At 36.8% G+C, this 19,011-nt stretch overlaps 1 protein-coding gene across 1 annotated transcript; it reads left to right on the top strand.

The window, feature by feature from the left end:
* Nucleotides 1-7,780: 7,780 nt before the first annotated feature.
* On the top strand, nt 7,781-11,681 carry LOC133307351 (spindle and kinetochore-associated protein 1 homolog). The gene is made up of 9 exons (XM_061507855.1): nt 7,781-7,877; nt 7,980-8,104; nt 8,578-8,690; nt 8,795-8,876; nt 9,314-9,381; nt 9,867-9,972; nt 10,067-10,096; nt 10,230-10,343; nt 11,604-11,681. Exons 1-9 carry the CDS (start codon nt 7,781-7,783, stop codon nt 11,679-11,681), a joined length of 813 nt encoding a protein of 270 aa, XP_061363839.1.
* Nucleotides 11,682-19,011: the final 7,330 nt, after the last annotated feature.

Below are 19,011 nucleotides of genomic sequence, written 5' to 3'. Positions count from 1 at the left end.
GCTCTTCATCTTCTAGTGACTCATCGTCTGCTAGTATTTTTGATGCAGGTATAACCATTCTTTCCTTCTGATTTAAACTTTCTTGTTTTTCTAGGCATATATGGCATCTCCCCCTCGAGTTGAGGAATCTGGTTCTGCCGAGTCACGTTGTGGGCCTCCGCCATCCTCATTGACATCCCAGTTTCCCTGGGTGACTCATGAGGTTTTGAATACCACGTCCGAGCTTTCTCCGGAAGACGTGTCTAGACTTTCAGTTGGGTTGGTTGAAAACTTTGACATTGTAGCCCCTGTAGAAGACGAACCCGTATGTTCTGGTGGGACTGAAGAGGGTCTTTGCTTCTTTTTCTTCTACCGAGATTTCATTACTCAACTTGGAATCCGATCTCCGTTGACCGAATTTCAAATAGAGATACTCAATCATCTTCACATATGCCCTACACAACTCCATCCCAACGGGTGGGGTTTCGTTAAGGCCTTTGAGCGGTTTTGTGCCTACCTTGTTCTTCGCCCTTCCGTTATGGTTTTCTTTTTCTTCTTTCAAGTCATCTCTTGCCGAACTGGTCGCGAACCACCAGAATTGAAAGGTTGGATTACTGTCCGAGGTGTTCCTGGCCGTAGACTCTTTAAGGTCTATACAGAGTCTTTTAAGGGTTTTAAAAACAAGTTCTTTAAGGTGTGTGCGCATCCCGGTAAGGAGGTATGGTTTCTCCAATACTGTGGCACAAAGGAGGTAGAGGGAAAATTTCCCTTGTGTTGGTCACCCGATCATTTTCACTTTCCTCCTTCCAGCTACCGCTTTAAAGAATCCCAGTTAGACTGCAATGATATTAATACCGTGATCGCCATCGGTACATATCTTCAGACGCATCAACATGCTAGCGTTGCGTCTCTTATTTATAAATCTCAAGAGGAGCTTGATGCCGAATTAAGTATGTCTGATTGCTATATTGAAATGTTTTATACTCCGCTTAACAGCTGACTTCATTATTTTGCTTTATTTTGTTTGCTTTTCAGTTCCCCAAATGGAAAAGCAACCAAACACTCCTCCAAGTTGGTTGGCCGTTTTGACCAAAGGAAAGAACGAGTCTACCTCCAGGTTGCCGCAGAAAGATAGTTCCCCTGGGGTGGGGAAAAAGAGGAAGGTGTCCGAGCTGAATTCGCCCAAGGATGTTGTTAACAAGTCAAAAGCCAAGGTGACAGAAAAAGGGGAAGTTGGGAACAAAGGCAAGGAGATCCCTACCGAAAATGTTTCGTTATCCCCTCCTCGGCAAGTGATGGAACCCCCTCTTCCTACTTCGGGTTCTGGTTTGGCCAAGCATGCCGTATGGCAATCCGGGATGTCTGATGCTATCCGAGAGGCAGTTTTTCCACCTGAGTCTTTCTCCACTTTTGAAGATCCTGTTGATACTGAGCTCTAACCCGGTCCTCCTAACCGTCAGCATGTGCTTGATGATTTTGTGCATCCTAGCCATCAGTGACCTGGTGCCCCTGGTTTACCAGGTTACCAGGGTTTTCTGCATGAGGAACTTGGTGTGATTGAGCCGGGTTTCTAGGTTCTTCTCGGCCATAGGCAGGCTGGCCTTCGAAATTGGTCATTCCTGGCGCAGTTCGTCGTGTTAATCGCCGCTCCAGGTCTTGCATCCCTCTGTTATTTTCCTCTCGAATAGCCCTGAAATCTTGTTGCCGTTGCAAGTTAGTACGGGTTTCCAGCGCTGCTATTCGTTCCATAATTGCGTTTAACGCGTTGTTGGCCAACCGAGTATCCGGATCGACCGATTGAGCGACGCGCGCAGCCAGATCGCCAGGATGCTGGGCAGGGTTGCTCCTTATTGGAGCTACGTTCGCTGCAGCTCCCCCATTTTAGGGTGCCGGCGTTGAAACGGTGTCTGAAACATCGTCTTCGACCTGGACATGGTCGTAATCCACGTTGTTTCCGATCTGATTATGAGGCTGATTTATCTCCTCAATGACTGGATCCAACGACTGATTTTGGTTTGGGGGTGGCTGCTGGCTACTGCTCCTCGTCTGGATTGCCATCCCTTGTCAGATTTGGTGGGAACTTCAGATTCAAATTCAGAGAAAAGAATTCTCCACAGACGGCGCCAATGTTTTGTCCTTGAGACAGAGATGTCTAGCCCAGTTAGGCTAGTACGTTAATATTGGATCTGATGCCCTCTCCAAAGTATCTATGAGAGAGATACCCTTGAGTCAAGGAGATCACTGTGCACATAGTACTATAATGGCGTTAGCCAATGGGGTGTGTGTGCACAGTGACAGCATAACAATAAGAGAGAGAATGTGTGTACCTTTAGGGTTTGCCCTGGTATTTATAGAGGTTACCTGTAGATAGTTTGGATAGCTATGCTGACACATAAAGTGGATAGCTGTGCTGACATATTAAGATTAGTAGGATTTGATTAACATCAATCCATATCTTGGATTGCCCCTTGTTGGGCTTACTACTTAATGTGCCCATCATATGAGTCCATAACACAAACCTTACTGTATTCGAATACTTTCTAGTATTCGAATATTTCTTCAAAGGTATCCGAATACTTCTCTTCCCAGAAAAGTATTCCAATACTCCTTCAAGGAGTATTCGATTACCATAAACAAATATTCGAATACTACACGAAAAGTATTCGAATACTTCTTCAATAGAATGCAGAAATTCGAGCCAACTTCTGCATAATCCCAAATTTAAAGGTCCAAAAGCGATTGGGAGTCCAATGACTCCCTAAACAGATATAACCCAACATGCTATGAACCCAGAAACACATTCCTTTACTCAAATGGTTAAAGTTCCTCTTTTTAGTTGATTAAACAAGCTTTAAACCTCAAAATGACAAAGAGTGTTCATGGTATACCTCCAAGGCACCAAAACTCCGAAAATGAGGCACACAAGGGACACTCTACACAGCACCAAGGTTCTGACTTGAGCAAGACACAAATAGGACTACCAAGCTTGATCCTTTAAGCAAAAAGGTAGTTTCTTGAAGCTCAAGAAACCAAGAACAAGCTCCACTCACACAAACTCAGCAAGAACAGCCCCAAAAACGCCCAATACACAGCAAGCATCAACTCAGAAATACTTCACAACTCCCTCACACTGTTTACAAGCTTAGTGTTTACAACTCTAGGAAGAAAACTCTCAACAAAGGTGACTTCTTGGACCCTTTTCATGAGCAAAGACCAAGACTTCAAGGGGAAAAGAGAACGCTGAAGGGAAGTCAGCAAAAGACTCACGTAGGCAGCCTCCAATATGGCCTAGGGTTTAGTGACATTAAGCATTTATAGGTCCACTTAAAATACAACACAATATTAACAATAATAGCTACGCTTAGCATTTTAATCCCAAACTTTGAAATCTGAATCTACTCATTTTTCCAAGAATAATCATATTTTTATTATATTTTTCCGAGCAACTTTTCGATACGCGCTTTTCATAGCCAGTATCAGTTTCTGGCACCAATTCTCATTATATTAACTTGAAACTCGTTTTACAAGTCCTATATAATATTCTAGTAACTATCATGCACTTTTCATAATTTTCCGGGATACTTTTTCGGTACGCATTTATACCGACTAGAAGAATCGGTATCTGCACTTTTCCTCCGAAAAACGACTTTCAACATTCTTAATCACTTACTATAATTATATAAGCCTTATAATAATTATTAGGGTCAATTATGGAATCATTTCCTATTTTTTTGCATAATTAATTAATTAAATTCCTTAATTAACGGTGTGGGTTCTTATATTGTGAGGTATCAAGATCCGTGCTATCTTCTTTTTATTTTTTTAACAAGTGGTTGGACCTACCACTTGTTGTGTCTATAACATGAGAGATGTTATCTCATGTGACATGAGAAAAGAGAAACCCAAAGTTAAATTATCATCTTTTTTTTTTTTGGAAACAAAATTATCATCTTTTACTTCCAACAAAAAATTTATAATATAGTTGCATGAGATACGAAATAACCCAAATTTTTATTCTATAGAGGAGCTGTTGTACAACAATAAACTATGTAATAAACATATATTATGTATCTTACCAAAAAAAAGAGCATAACATAGATCAAGCATAACCCACTTTCTCCAACATGATGGGTTAATGGATCTTGGATTTAAGATTTTGCAATATGATTTTTGGGCTATGATTGAGGAAAGGCCCAAGTAGCTAGATGGTAAGGTTGGGAATCATTAGATCAGTTTGGATTGGATCGGTTTTCACCAACTCATTCAAAAACCGATTCAATCCAAATAAATTGTATGATTTTTTTTCAGTTTTCGATTTTTCTGTTTTCGGTTAATTTAGTTTTCGATTTTCGATTCGGTTACCGCGGTTGGAATCGGTTTGCATCGGTTGATGAACACCCCTAGCTAGTGTCCTCCCTTCCCTCTTCAAGTGTCAACCGATTGTCATTTGTCAATTCAAGTAAGTTGAATATATTATTTTTTATTTATTTTAATATTATTCAAATTGGATAGAAATGCGCACTTGTTACCATAGTTATAAAAAACCGGACCGACCAGGCCGGGTCGACCCAGGAACCAGTAAATCGGTCATATAACCGGTCTGGTTGAAGCAACAGACTGGCCATGCATCAGAACCGGTGCGACCCGGTCGATTTTCATGAAAATCGGTGACCCGGTCCTAAAAAAAAAAAAATTCCAAATTTTGTTTTAAAAAAAAAAATCATAATAGACATATTTGAATTTTTTTTGCTTATTGGCTTAATTACATAATTTATGTATCTACAACACTAATATTATTTCAATTGTGCATTATGTAGAAAATTTTGATTTGATTTATAGATAGAGATGTCATTTTCTGAATTTAAAACCCCGTACCACGATCATTATATTTTTATTTGATCCTTTATTGGATAATAATATGTGATTTATTATTTTTTATATTAAAATATTTAATTTTTTTTTTAGATATTTGAATATATTTATATTTTTTTAATATAAATTATAAAATTGTATATAATTACCGGGTCATGCGGTTAAACCAATGACCCACTGGTTGAACCAATGACCCAGTACATCCACTGGGTCAATGACCGGGCCAATTTTAATAACATTGCCTGTTACTGACGAGATCAAACTAGACGAATTGAAACATGCACCTGGTACTGACGTGATCAAAGTAGACTGACATGAAACGCATTCTTAGGTCTGGCGTGTCAAGACACGTACATGTTGTACACGCGTATGTCGTTAATAACGCCATAGGCTTGGTTGTGTCTCACTTTTTTCATCACACGAAATACACATGTGTTAAGTGCTCGACTAAACACGTAGCCATCTGAAACGCGTCTTTCTGCATTAATCTGATAATACATTTGACCACATAACTAATAAGGTGGAATATTTTGGAAATAACATCTGTCAGGTCAAAAAGCCTCTCTTTAGCTATGGCATCAATGATTTGCTCATAATTCACTAGGAAAAATGTTTTCCCTTATACCTCAGGGGACTCTAGGATCGATCGGTTATTTGATGAGTGTTTTCATTGTACTTCTTGCAAAACTACTAAACAACCAACATTATCTTTCAATAAAAGCACTTCCATTTCTACTTCCTCTTTTGATCCTGTGCACTTCGATGTTTTTAGAGGCTGCTTCCATGACCACTATGGGATGTTCTTAGTATATTTATTGATGATTATTCTTATTTCACTTAGATACATCTATCGAAAAAATCGTTATAAGCTACCTCAAATTTGTATTAACTTTTCCACCATGATCAAAATTCGAAACAATCTTCAAGAGTTATTAAAGCTTTTCATGGAGATAAATGGTATGGAATATCATGACATAAACTCTTGACTTTTCTTGCTGAATAGGGTACATGCACTTTGAATTCTCAAGCCCTAGCATTTCTTAGCAGAATAATCGTGTTGAGAGAGAGCATATTCAAATCCTTAACTAAGTTCTCTTGTCTCCTCCTTTTTTAAGACTTCAACCCACCTTCTATTAGCAACAGCTTTATTAAATCTTTCTTTTATGTGCATGAGGTAATGATGCTATTCATCAAACAATTTATTTTCAATATAAAATAAAGAGAAGCCATTGGTCAACCAACCTTCCCTTTTTTCATTCTTCTATGACCAAAAATACTAATGCTGATGTACGATATAGGGGTCTTCCAGGCAAGTAACACAAGAAAATGATTAGCCCTATTAATAATGATACTCTAGGATTAACTTTCACATATCATAATTAACCTTGTCTCACATGCCGTCAAACTAAATGACCTATCTACCACATACATCAAATTATCATACAACGTTCCTATTACGTTGGAGTCAATGATACCCCATATACCATGATCACATTCTTAACTAGGCATACAAGCAATTAATCATCTAACTTCTAACACATAAAAGGTTCAATATCTACTAAGAAAATGTTTAAATCATGTTATCGACATAATCAATATGGACCTCGGCAACCACTTCTTTTCTTTTTATTTTAAAGTGATGGGGTCCACATTAATTGTGTCTATAACATAATTTAAGTATTTTCCTACAACATGACATAACTATTTCCCTTTATATATAGTCTTTATTGACTTGGTGCATGTTTGGTTCAGAAATATCTGAACGCAAATAGGGCAATTGGATTAGCTCTCATATATTTGGTTATAATATAATTATGTCTATTTGGGTGTCGTTTGAAATTGAGTAACGTAATCCGACTCAATCCCTTGTAATACATCAAGCTGTGCACTTTGTTTTAAATGAAATTAAGAGAAATTTCTTAACCAAACTCGTACTTATTTAATTGGTTTGGACTTGACTTTTCTCACGACTCAATCTATATATGATCATCCCCGTTCATGACTACGAAGAGCAAACCAATATGTGTGATAGAAAGTAGTGTTATCAATCACTTCACTCTTACTGCAAAATATGCAAATTTAACATATTTTACATTGAGTATAAGACCTTTGAACATATGTTACGTAATTAGTTGATTATATTATTTAGGGCTATCAAAATGAGTAAAACCTGTTGGGCTGATCCGTTAACTCATTGAATTTAAGTGGGTTGGACTTAAAAAAATGTTAACACTTTTGGATCAATTAATTTTCAATTTCGCTCACAAGTTGAATGGGTCAGCCTCACAACAATTCTCTCGCCCACCTATTTTTTTTTTTGGAGCATTTAATCTCATGTTATAAGAGATATTCCTCTCATGTCATAGACCAACACATGATGGATCTCACCATATGTTAAAAAACAAAAAATAAATAAATAAAAAGCACGTTTGTCGATGTATGTATAACATAAGATAACTCTCTCCTATTACATAAGAGAATAATTTTCTTTTTTTTTTAGTTAAGGGACCTCTTTTGGATTCGGTCCACATTTTGAAGAACAAATTTAAAATATTGATTTGTTGCGTGAATTAAATTTGATAACATGAATTTTCTTTGAAAACTCGAAATTATTATGAGGAAAAAAAAATAGAATTAGAAGTTTGGTTTGGTCATATTAATTTTGATGTTAATAAACTTATTTTTTATAGTTTTTAATGTATAAAACTTTGCAAAAAATAAAATGGAAGGCCCGTTTAGACCTATGAACTGTACTTCAATATTATAAGGTTCATCAAATATTAGAATAAAATGTAAAAAAGAAAAAGAAAAAGAAAAAAGAAAATATACACAACTTCAAACATTGCCGCCCAAATACCATTTCAAACACAGAGAGAGAGAGAGAGAGAGAGAGAGAGAGAGAGAGAGAGAGAGAGAGAGAGAGAGAATGATGAATGCGAAGAAAGCCGGGTCATCATTGGAGTCATTGATGTCTTCCTTCAATGCTCGCATAAATCAGCTTCAAGAGCTTGTCATTGCAAGAAACAGTGAGTTCAATTAACTTCAATTTCAACCCTAATTTCTGTACATGTATCTATGTATGTATATATTGAAGAATTCACGCGCGAATCTACATGCGTGTTCTGCAGTGTATCCGGCGAGCAGCATCGCCGATCTATCGGCGGTGGATGCTGCGGTGAGTACCATGGAGCTTCAGGTGCAGGCTATCAAGGACCGCTTGCGCGAAGAGACAGAAGCCATTCCCAAAACCAAGGCACTCTCTCTCTCTCTCTCTCTCTTCCGTGTGTGTATTTATTGTTTCGAATGAAAGGTTTGGAAAATTGGATTTCTGATTTTGCTTCAAATGCTTCCAATTTGTACCTTCGTTAGTTGTCATGTATGCTGAAATAAATAATGGATGCTTAATTGGTTCTTTGTTTTATTTTTCATGTGCTGCTTCTTCGGAATTTGAGGAAAAAATTATTTACTTTTTGCAATTATTTCAATGGACTAAGTCACTTGATGAGATATGATTGGAGATTGGGATAGTAGATGTCAGCCATTAGTTAATTTAGCGAAAGAAAAAAGTGAACAATTTTTTTATGGCTTTTGCTGTTTGCTCTTATGATAGATCAGTTTTCTTTCTATTGTTTGGAAGATGAGGGGAGAAAGTTTGGATGATTGGTTTAGGAAACTGTTAATTTTCAATTGATGACCATTGAATTTGGGCTTTTTGTCTTATTGTAGAAACTGATTAATGCATCTCTGCGGCAGCAAAAGAAACTGCAGAATATGTCTCTTCACGTTCCCTCCCAAATGGCTGATAGGATGACAATGTTAAATTCGGAAACTAGTAGATGGTAATTACATTTTTATTTTATTTAATCCTGGTATGTTCTTGGGTTTAATATTTTTGAGATGTCATTTCTGCTTGAGCAGATATCTAATTGCTGTTGTTCCTCAGTTTGTTTCCTGAATTTTCTGGACAGGATTCTGGATCATTTGAGACTTTGAAACTTGAAGAGGAGCCTGCAGCAATACCTAAGGTAAGTGAAATCTGTTTTAGTGCAAATATCATTTTGTTTCACATAAAACATTGTCTCTATCCCTCCCTCTAGTTTTAGAACTCAAAAGTCTGTATATTTATCAACTGCATGCATGTTCACTATCCATTTTCTTGAATTATGCTTATACTTTCTTCTTTTAAAAAAATTGGATTAGGCTCACACATACTTTCTCTAGCTTCAATCCTCCCAACCCTTCACAAACATTAATATTTAAATCATCACAACTGGTTGATAGTTTCGAACTATTCTATTTCCTTGCGTTTCATGTTTCTCTCTTTTCTGCTTTTCTTTTTAATCTGTTTCCCACTTGAGAGTCTGTTACCGTGGTCTCAATGAAGCTACATTATTTTCTTACCCTTACTAGATATATTGTCAAATTGTGGTTTCACATTTTCTTTTGTTTTCATCATTTTTAGGAGAAAAAGGGTCGTGGTTCTCCACCAATGTGGTATGTTACAGGAAGTGAATTAGACTCCTTGTCATCGTAAGTCACTATGCATACTTCTATTGATTAGATATTTCTCTGTAAATTGTCAGTCTGAATTCAGCTAGATCATATCTAAATGCGTCATAAAATACATCTGATGATGCAAAGATGGATTGTCAAAAAACATCTATAAATTGCTTTTAAAAAGGTTTCTTCATTGACATAATGCCCTTGTAGCTTTTGTTGCTTTCCTTTTCTCAGTGCTTTTGGCTCTCAAATTAAAATCTGTTGGAGCAATCTAAAAGTATTGCTGGCAGGTGTATCATTTGAAATGTTTTCAAGAAATGTTGACTTGATCATATTGAGGCATTGACAAGAAAAGGGTTTAGTCAGTGACTGGAGTCTTAACATAGATGCTGCCATATATTTTCTTTCTTATATTTCCTATCATTTTAAATTAATTTTTTTCGTTGGTTCTACAATTCATCGTTATCCAGGTTTTATGCCTACTTCACTGCCTAACACTAGTTCTGATATTACAGATACATGAGAGGTAGGCTTACTCTAGAGAAGGTGAACGCAGCAATCAATGATATGGCATCTTATGCTGAAACAAATGCTCAACTTATCGCAGCTCCGAAGAAGAAGGTTAACGAACAATTTTCTTTGTAGTTATAAATTGCATTGGTTACAGTTTGCCCTTGTCTTGACATATATATATTTTTTTTCCTTGTTCATGAAGTTGGCAGAAAATCTTTGGGAAAAAGCCCTGGTGAGTGAAACCTCTATTTTCATTTCAACAACTATTTTCTCAAGGAATCGCGTCGTTTCTTTGGTCATGCATTTTTGTACTTACCCATCGATCTATGCCAAAAGAAAAGGTTCTTATTGTCTTAACACTGCAGGAAATAAGAGATATTGCTACCATGGAAGGGATAAAGGGAAAACACTTTTTTGTTGAAGCTGACATAAAAGGACCAGCACTCAAACTTGACAACACTGGAAAAGCAATCTTGACGGTGAGTACTCTTGTTTCTCAATCTTTCGCTTTTGGTGAATCAAAACTTGCTCTTGAATTACTTGTAAAATAATTTGAAGTTTTAAGCGGTATTCTCATTAGTATCTAAACTAATGTATTTATACTGTATGAGCAAACAAATTACCATTTCCATCTTCCCCTTTTCCCCTGTAACATAGCGTGGGATGGTTGAAGGAAAATCAAAGGTGGCTCTCTTTCTAACCCGGACTTTATTGTAAAGATAAAGAATAGAAAAATATGTAATTCGGATTTATATGTTTTACTTGCAATGCATTTTTTGTATTTCAGAAGTTTGTTGATTCTCATGAGTCATGATTACTGGTTATTCCTGGTACTCTACGATTTAGTGAATCAAATCAACGTAGTATATTTAGCCCACATCTTCCCCCATGATATCGGAGCTACTTCCACTTGAGGTTTTCATGATTTCATCAATGATCACCAAGGAAGATAGTATATTTCTGCCTTCACATGTAAATCTTCATGCTGCCTTAATATGCACGATTGCACTCAATTTCTAGCCTACGAACCCCACGGTTGATATTCTCATCTTTAGTTGCTCAAAAGATGTATCCTATTATCCCTATGCCTCCTTTTCTGTGTCAAATATGTATGCAATTCAACCACGCTGTCTGTAGATGTCCTCTCTCAATTGCTTGAGCAACCTCTTGTTTTAATAGAATCATTGTGGGTACTGGTGCTAATACTTTAAAAATCTCGTAATTCTACTCTTCATTTGCCTTCCAAACCCTTCTCTTAAAAATGTTCTGATTGTCCGGAGATCACCAAAGATCTTTGAGTTTAACAAATCATTTCTGAATCTGATAATAATGGTTATAGTATGAGTTTTTTGCATTTGGTTTTTATGTCAAGGATCCGAAAACAAATCAAGTTCTTCTCTTAGTGTATGTCCAGTTCCTGGAACATGAGATGTGAGTTGGTTCATTCCGGTTTAATGCTTGGTCAATTTTGACATCATTTTGAATGAATACATGAATGCTCAATATGGTTGCAGTAGACAGTGGTGAAGCAGATGCTGTGAAATCATAATGTTGTTATGCCATTATTCCCCGTAGTGAATATTTATCAATGAGATCCTTGTTATACACCGGATGAAAGATGACTTACAGGAAGTCCCTCGTAGAACATTTAGTGTGTGCATGGTCTTTGTATGCTTTTGTCTTTGGTTATTGCTACCCTGAAGAAATTTCACGAGTGTGTCTTCTTTGGCATTCTACAGGTTCTTCGTCACCTTGGCCGCATTAATGAGACTCGTGTTGGACATCATCGTGTTATCATTCTACAAAAGCCTCACTAAAAGACCTCGCTAGGAATTTCATACACATTGTATTAATTCCATAAAAGGGATAGCTCCCAAATTCCTCCATGGGTTATCATGCTAACTTGCACAATATTCAATTCTATGATGTGTATAGTTGAGCTCGGGAATTCAATTATGTTGCATAGCACAATGTGGATAAAAACTTTGATACTGAATTCAAAATGGGTACAAACCCCACAGGATCTCCTTTTCTGCTCCTCCATTATTTTTTGTGCTGCTGTAGACGAGCTTGCAAGGTGTGCAAGCATTGAATTTGAACCTGCATCTGTCCCCAGCCCAGCACTTTAGTCCAACCGTACTTCATTAACAAAACATGCTTCCACACCAGTAGCTTCAAACCAAGTCTACCGAAACTAGTCAATCGCTTCCAATTGCTTAACCTTCTCTTTAACCTTGTTGGGCCTTTAAGCCACACCTACTGTGCCAATTTGAAAGGTCTACTTAATGTTGCATTTTCTATCTGCCTTTGCCTTGCTACTAATGCTAGCATCCTCAGAATCAATTGCACTGAGCATTTTAGAGTGGCCACTGTTGCTTCAAGGTATTTTTTTAAAAAATTGTAATTTAAATAATAAATTATAAAATTAATGTTATTTTCAATTATTTTATGCAATTAATTGCACACAAATTGACAGCAATTAGTTGCGCATCAATTTGGGCGTTGCCATGTGGCAAGTTCTGTAGAGTTTGAGCATCAGTTTCACTATAGTTTGTCATGTGACACTAAGAGTTATAGTCAGTGTAATATAAAGGTGGTTTTAGGTGTTTGGTAAGAAAGTATTTTTTTTACTGGGAAAAAAAGATTTATAGGAATATGGTAGAATTTTTTTTTTCCGGGTAAATTATGAAAAAATATTTGGTAGACTCAAATTTTTTTTAGGAATGTTAGGTCAATTTTATGGATGCTATGGGAAAATAAAAATATCATGTATCAGATGGTATTTTTGTTTGCGAATATGATGTGTAAAATAGAATGATGAGAAATTTTTTTTTTGAGATTATTTTCAGTTTTTCATGTCATACATTGGAAACAAATTTGTCCCACTTCATTTTCTCAAGATTTCAGGGAAAATTTCCAGAACAAAGAGCCCCTTGTTATGTGGCAAGTGTGGGAAGCGCAATTCACCATAGCTTGTCACATGTAATTATGCCTAAATTAATGCGTAATTGATTGCATTATTTTTATAGATACTTATTCAATGATATTAATTTCAATTTCGTATTTATTTATAAAAAAATATATTTTTCAAATTTTTTAGCCTTTGATTTAATTTGTAATATTTTTTGTTAGCAGTTGGGATTTTATTATTATTATTATTATTTTGTTTGATAACGTCCAGTAGGGTTTGGTTACATGGTCATGTACGTGCAACTTCCGTATTTTACAGTACCGTTTTGAGCCACCATTCCTTCACATTGTAAGCATTTCAAAATTAAATAAAATCCCTGTTAGCATACAAATGAAAAACCCAGCAGAAACTTTTTTTTTTTTAATAAATCATGGATATCCCTCATAAGAGACAATCATGTTCGAGCCAATAACATCCATATCATGATGAGACTAGTTTTCTCAAAAAGAATTTTTTACATTCACAAGAACTTGAACTCAAGACCTTAATTAAGTGAAATCAAATATATATCATTTGATCCAGCTGAAACCTTTTAGTTGAAAATATTGTTTCAACTCTGTAAATTTATGGAACAGGACTTGCTTGGAAGTTGATAGTTGTTTATACTGACAATAGGTGTATTTTGAATGTCTCTCAATCTTAAATTGATCTTCCTATGGGGTTAATGTTTATCTAAAGTGAAGATAATTTCAATTTCTAAGCACATATAGATTAGAAAAATGAAAAATGAAGTACACTGAATCATATATTTGCTGGAAATAAATTTATCTTTGGTGGAGAAACCTTTTTCTTTCTATTGGAATTTGAATAATTTTGAATTATAGAAACTGATACAAGCACAATAAAAAAAATATTGGTTTACAGGAAGAGTCATTACGAATTTACGATGAAATTGGAAATTTTGGCATCATAAGATATATTAAATTTTCTTTAACTGCAGTGTCATGTGTAAGGAAGAAAGCATCTCAAGGCCAAAGAAAAAGCTGAAAAGATCAAGATCTTTCGTATCCAAATGTTAATGCAAAAATTATTTGAGCTCATCGCTAGTAAAAAATATGTTACCCATATAGAGTAATAATATGTTGGGTTTAGTATTTCTCGTGTTGTAGGAGATACATTTATCTCATATTAAGTCAAGATCTTTTTCATGTTATTATGTTAGTATCTCGAGCGGTTTTGAGAAGAGAAAATACGTAGTTGTCATGCAATCAAAATATGAGGAATTATGTCAGAACTCGCACCGTTAAATTAGGAAATTAATTAAATAAATATGAGATTAATGAAATAATTTCATAATTGACCCTAATAATATTGATAAGGCTTAAATAATTATGGTAAATGATTAATAATGCTAAAAGTCTATTTTCTGACGAAAAGTGCAGATATCGGTTCTGCCTCACGGTATAAATGCGTACCGATAAAGTATCCCGAAAAATTATAATAAGTATGAAAATATTCTTAGAAAAATATATAGAACAAGTAAAACAAGTTTCAAGTCGAAATAATGAGAATTTGTATCAGAACTGATACTGGCTAAGTAAAAGTGCGTACCGAAAAGATGCTGCGAAAAAATAAAATAAAAATATGAAAAATCTTAGAAAAATGAGTAGGTTCAGATTCCAAAGTTCGGGATTAAAATGCTAAGCGTAGCTATTAGTGCTAATACAGTGCGTTTAATACTTAAGTGGCCTATATAAGGCCTTGCACATGATCCTAGGTCATTTTTGTGCCTCCTATGTGCCTTTCTCCTTGTGCTCCAGCAGCTGAGTGCCTCCTCTTGCCACTTCACCTTTCCTCCCTCTTATGAGCCAAAGGTGCCATTTTTACTCATTGTTCCTCTACCAAAACACCATTGCCTTGGGTGAGTTGGTCTTGTGAGGGTGTGTGTTGCTTCGTTACTGAGTTGTAGCCTCTGGTTGGTGTGTTGAGGTGCTGAGTTTGAGAGTTGGGTTGTGGGAGCTTTTGTTCTAGCACTTTGAGGTTCAAGGAGTGATCTTTGGTGCAAAGAAACAACCTTTGATCACCATTTTCGTGTACCCCGAGAGTCAGAACCGTTGCAGCTGATTGGTGAGCTCCAAGAGCACCATTGTTCTATTCCAAACCTTGGTGGTAAGCACCAGCATCCTTGCCTTTGGTTTCTATAGAAAGAATGAACCTTGATGCATGTAATGATTAAAAGATAAGAAATTGAGGTTGGGTAAGGTTAAACACACGTAAAAATGCATGTTTAAGCCTCTGGAATCGTTAAAAGAACAACCTTTGGGTGTGATATCTCGCGAAATGCAGAACTGCATTCTGTCGCGAAATATCCAGATATGATATCCGGATATGGGCTTGGTGATATCCGGATATGATATCCGGATATGGCTTCGACATATAGGATATTCTAGGTATTTCAAGACAGTAATTGTACTGTTCATACAGAGTGATATTTTGGGTTTGGGGACCCATGATTGGCTAATGTGGACTTCTGTAATATTAATCTAAGTCAGAATCAAAGTGATTAAGGGCTTATGGCTTTGTGAGAAGCCTAAAGACATGGAACGTAAAAGGAAGACGTTGTCTTTATGTCATATACTTGTAGAGTATAAATATTAACAGATTGTGATTGTGATGTGTGTGGACTTTGAGCAGGTGTGGACCTTGGATTGGATTGATTGCTTCGAGGTAAGCTTTCGTGTCCTCGGTTTAGCCATTGTTGATTCCACCATACTCCATGGGGGAATGGTTTTATGCATGATGTGTTTTCATGTTTTGATGATTGAAATGCTTTTGAGCTGTTAAGTGCAAGGGTCTTATAATATGCATGTGTTGTTCCATCTAGACGGTAAGCCTGAGTATGTGGCGTCATACAATACAGTGATTCTTTGGGTGGGTGCAAGTGGCGTCTTGCACTGATGTAGGTAATAGATGTATGTAAATCCTGCATTTCTCTGGCCAATAGAATATCTTGACACACATGACATGATTATCCGTTGCATTGCACTGATTTTGGAACTGATATTGTATATTTCTTCTAGAACTTATATTGCACATGTAAGTGAGCTTGGGGTTGAAAAATCCTTGAGGACCCCTTGCCTTACTGAGATCTCACCTCACGTTTGGGGCACATATTTCAGGTTCAGGTAACTCGGGGGTTGAGACCTCGGGCGGCAGGAGACCGGAGCTTAGTTGACTGATGCATGATGATTATACTGCTTTGATTGGATGCTGCTTTATTCTTATTATCCTGTTATTGGACTTGAGACTATGTTGGGCTTTGTTTCCTTATTTGGTGAGCATGAGAGTTGTCCATGCCACATTGATTGACTATGTTTGACTGTAGTATTGAGTTATATAATTGTATCAGGATTATGGTCCGGACTATGTGTTTTAGTACTGTGACTTAGTTACTCACCTTTATTTATATATCGAGGTTATTCAGTGTATTTAGCTTTATTGCAATTTACATACATGCAATATTTTGAAAAAAGATTAAGTAATCAACTTGGTAATATTAATGACGTCATAATTGAAAAGAAAAAGTTATTCCGCATTTTAATTAAGCATGGCTTAATACGATGACATGTTAACAAATCGGGTATACACAGGGTGTTACAAATCAGGTATCTCTTCAATGGGAGAAGTGGGGTTTATATATGGGAATGAATATTCCCTAATGATGAGAGAGGGGGAAAAGCTAAGCCAAACCATTAGCCTTGCCTCCACTACTGTATCGAGGCATTTCCTCCATCGCATGTGTACGATGGTGAGCTTTACGGGGAGAAGGGGATTCTCTATGGCTCACCATGGAGTATCATAAGAAGGTTCCAATCTTGTATGTTTAGAGCCCAACTCTTTGGGCCTGTAGATGTCGGCCATAACAGAAGCCCCCCAGCTTGGTAGCCTGCAAAGTCAGGGTGTCAAAATGTATATGAACTTAAGCCCCTGCATAGTAGATAAAGTGTATAGTATGTGGATACAAAGGAGATCTGAATGGTTTTCATCTGCCTTTAGTTGTAGTGAGCTTTCATTACCGGCTGTAACCGATCAACATGCTCGTCTGATACCTCTCGATGGCAAGAAGTCCTCTATCTTTCCACCGTTCCAGAGTATATTGATATTTGAAGATTGAACACAACTCTTGATCAGTTTAACCAAGTGATCTGGGACAGATATTTCCTCAAGGGTTCACTGCAGGATTTTCTAGTTAAGCCTATTATAGGCCTTAATCAAATCAATTTTATTTGCCATGAAAGCCGTCCAACCCTTATCTTATGCATGGAAATAATCAACTCTTGCAATATGATTATATTATCCAAATTTTCCTATTGGGTTCAAAACTTACTTGGAATAGGGAGATAATTTTTGCCATCACGAGCTTCAGTTTCTGCACAAATACCTTTGTAAGGATCTTGTAGACCATCAGGCACAGTGTAATAGGTCAGAATTTGGAGATACTCTCTGGGTTCTTTATTTTAGGGATCAAAACTAGAAGGGTAGAATTAATGTCGGAAACCAGTTCAAGGTTAAATAAAATACATTAACTAAGTCACAAACTTGTAATTTCGCTTTATCAATTGCCGCTGGAAGAAAGATCACTGGGAAACCATCCACACTAGGCGTTTTATAGGCCCCCATAATAAGCAAAAGCTTAGATATCTCCTAGGTACCTGGTATTCTAATCATATCTGTGCATTCCTCTTTAGATAGGGTAGCCTAACAGTTAGCGGAAGACAACCATCTTTGGTTTGGGTCCTCTTCTCTGAACAGATTCTTATAGAAGTTGCAAACTAGGCCTTTTATCTCGATGAGGTCTTCAATCTATTGGTTGAATTCATTATGGAGCCTAGATACCTTGCTATTACTCTTGTGAATCACTATTTTCAAGTGATAAAATCTTGTATTTTTGTCTCCATCCACTATCCAATAATGCCTGAACTTCTGGAACAATAATATTTCCTCTTGTTCCCGTTTTAAGCTTAAATTCTTTTGAATATTATTCTCCAATTCTTGCAGACCAGAGTTGTCTACAATTTGCCTTCGAACTTGAATCTTAGCAAGATTTTTGTTTAGATGCGATTTCCTTCGATTTATGTCACCAAAAACCTCTTTGCTTTAACGAAGTAGAAGGGGCACGAAGTTGCTGAGCATGAGATTAATTTCTGCCTCTAAGACCCATCTATCATTCATGGGTTCTATGAATTTCGGGTGGTCTAACCATGTGGCTAAAAACCTAAATGGCCTATCCTGCCATTGGTTCTTCATTGTGTCCAAGCTCACCAGTAAGGGATTGTGGTCAGATTCCACCCTTGGCGAGGTGTGCACTTCTGCCTCCTCAAAACTGATTCTCTACATTAGATTGACATAGACCCTGTCAAGCTTTTTATACACCCTATCCAAATGATTATATTTCGGACCTTGCCACGTGAAGGTTGACCCCAAGCAACTTAAATTATCAACCTAACACTCCTTCAAGGAATTAGCATCTCGCGACACTTCTGTACATTCGGACGGGTAGCACCCTTTTTCTCATCAATACTTTTAATATCGTTGAAGTCCCCAGCCATAATCCAAAGGTCATTAATATTCAGGCTTATCCGCAATAACTACTCCCACATCACGTGTCTTTCCCCCTCACACGGGCTAACATATATAGCATTGTAAACAAAATGCCTGTGGTTTTCCAACTCGACTTTCATGCGAATAAATTGGTAAGACTGTGATATGACTTGCACCTTCACCATTTTAGAGTCCCACATGGCCCAAATGCCTCCAGCAAATCCAGCTACTTCAAAGACCGCTTGGTCAAAGTTGATTTCTCATAATTTTCCTGCTCTTCTTACTACTCATTCTTGTTTCAAGCAAAACTACCATGCAGATGACATATTTATCCACCATTATTTTTAGGGTACGACCTAAATTAGGTTTGGCCGCCCCCTATAATTACAACTAAGTCAATAAAAACAAGATGGATTTGTTGTAGGTTTCAATTGCACCTGCGACAAATGTTCCTTAGGCCTTGCCTCTATACGCATTTGCTCCCTCGATAACCCTCTTTTGCTAGGGCTCGACCGAACCTTTAGGTCTTCGGGTATAGGCTCTTGTAAAGAAAGAACGGCTAAATATTAACACAAGAGGGGGGTGAATTGTGTTGTAACTTTTTCGCAACAAATAAAGAAAAACAAAACCCTTTT

The sequence above is a fragment of the Gastrolobium bilobum genome, unplaced genomic scaffold, assembly GCF_033153095.1.
Source record: "Gastrolobium bilobum isolate Gb01-03AN ecotype WA unplaced genomic scaffold, APGP_CSIRO_Gbil_v1 utg24366, whole genome shotgun sequence".
Taxonomy (NCBI): Eukaryota; Viridiplantae; Streptophyta; class Magnoliopsida; order Fabales; family Fabaceae; genus Gastrolobium; species Gastrolobium bilobum.
The sequence above is the reverse complement of the archived record's forward strand: the minus strand, read 5'-3'. Positions and strand labels throughout refer to the sequence as shown.

Coding starts and splice junctions, on each gene's coding strand:
- LOC133307351 (XM_061507855.1), top strand. CDS start 7,781: ATGAATGCGAAGAAAGCCGGGTCATCATTGGAGTCATTGATGTCTTCC. Junction 8,105..8,577: donor AAGCCATTCCCAAAACCAAG/GCACTCTCTCTC, acceptor GTCTTATTGTAG/AAACTGATTAATGCATCTCT. Junction 9,382..9,866: donor GAATTAGACTCCTTGTCATC/GTAAGTCACTAT, acceptor CTGATATTACAG/ATACATGAGAGGTAGGCTTA.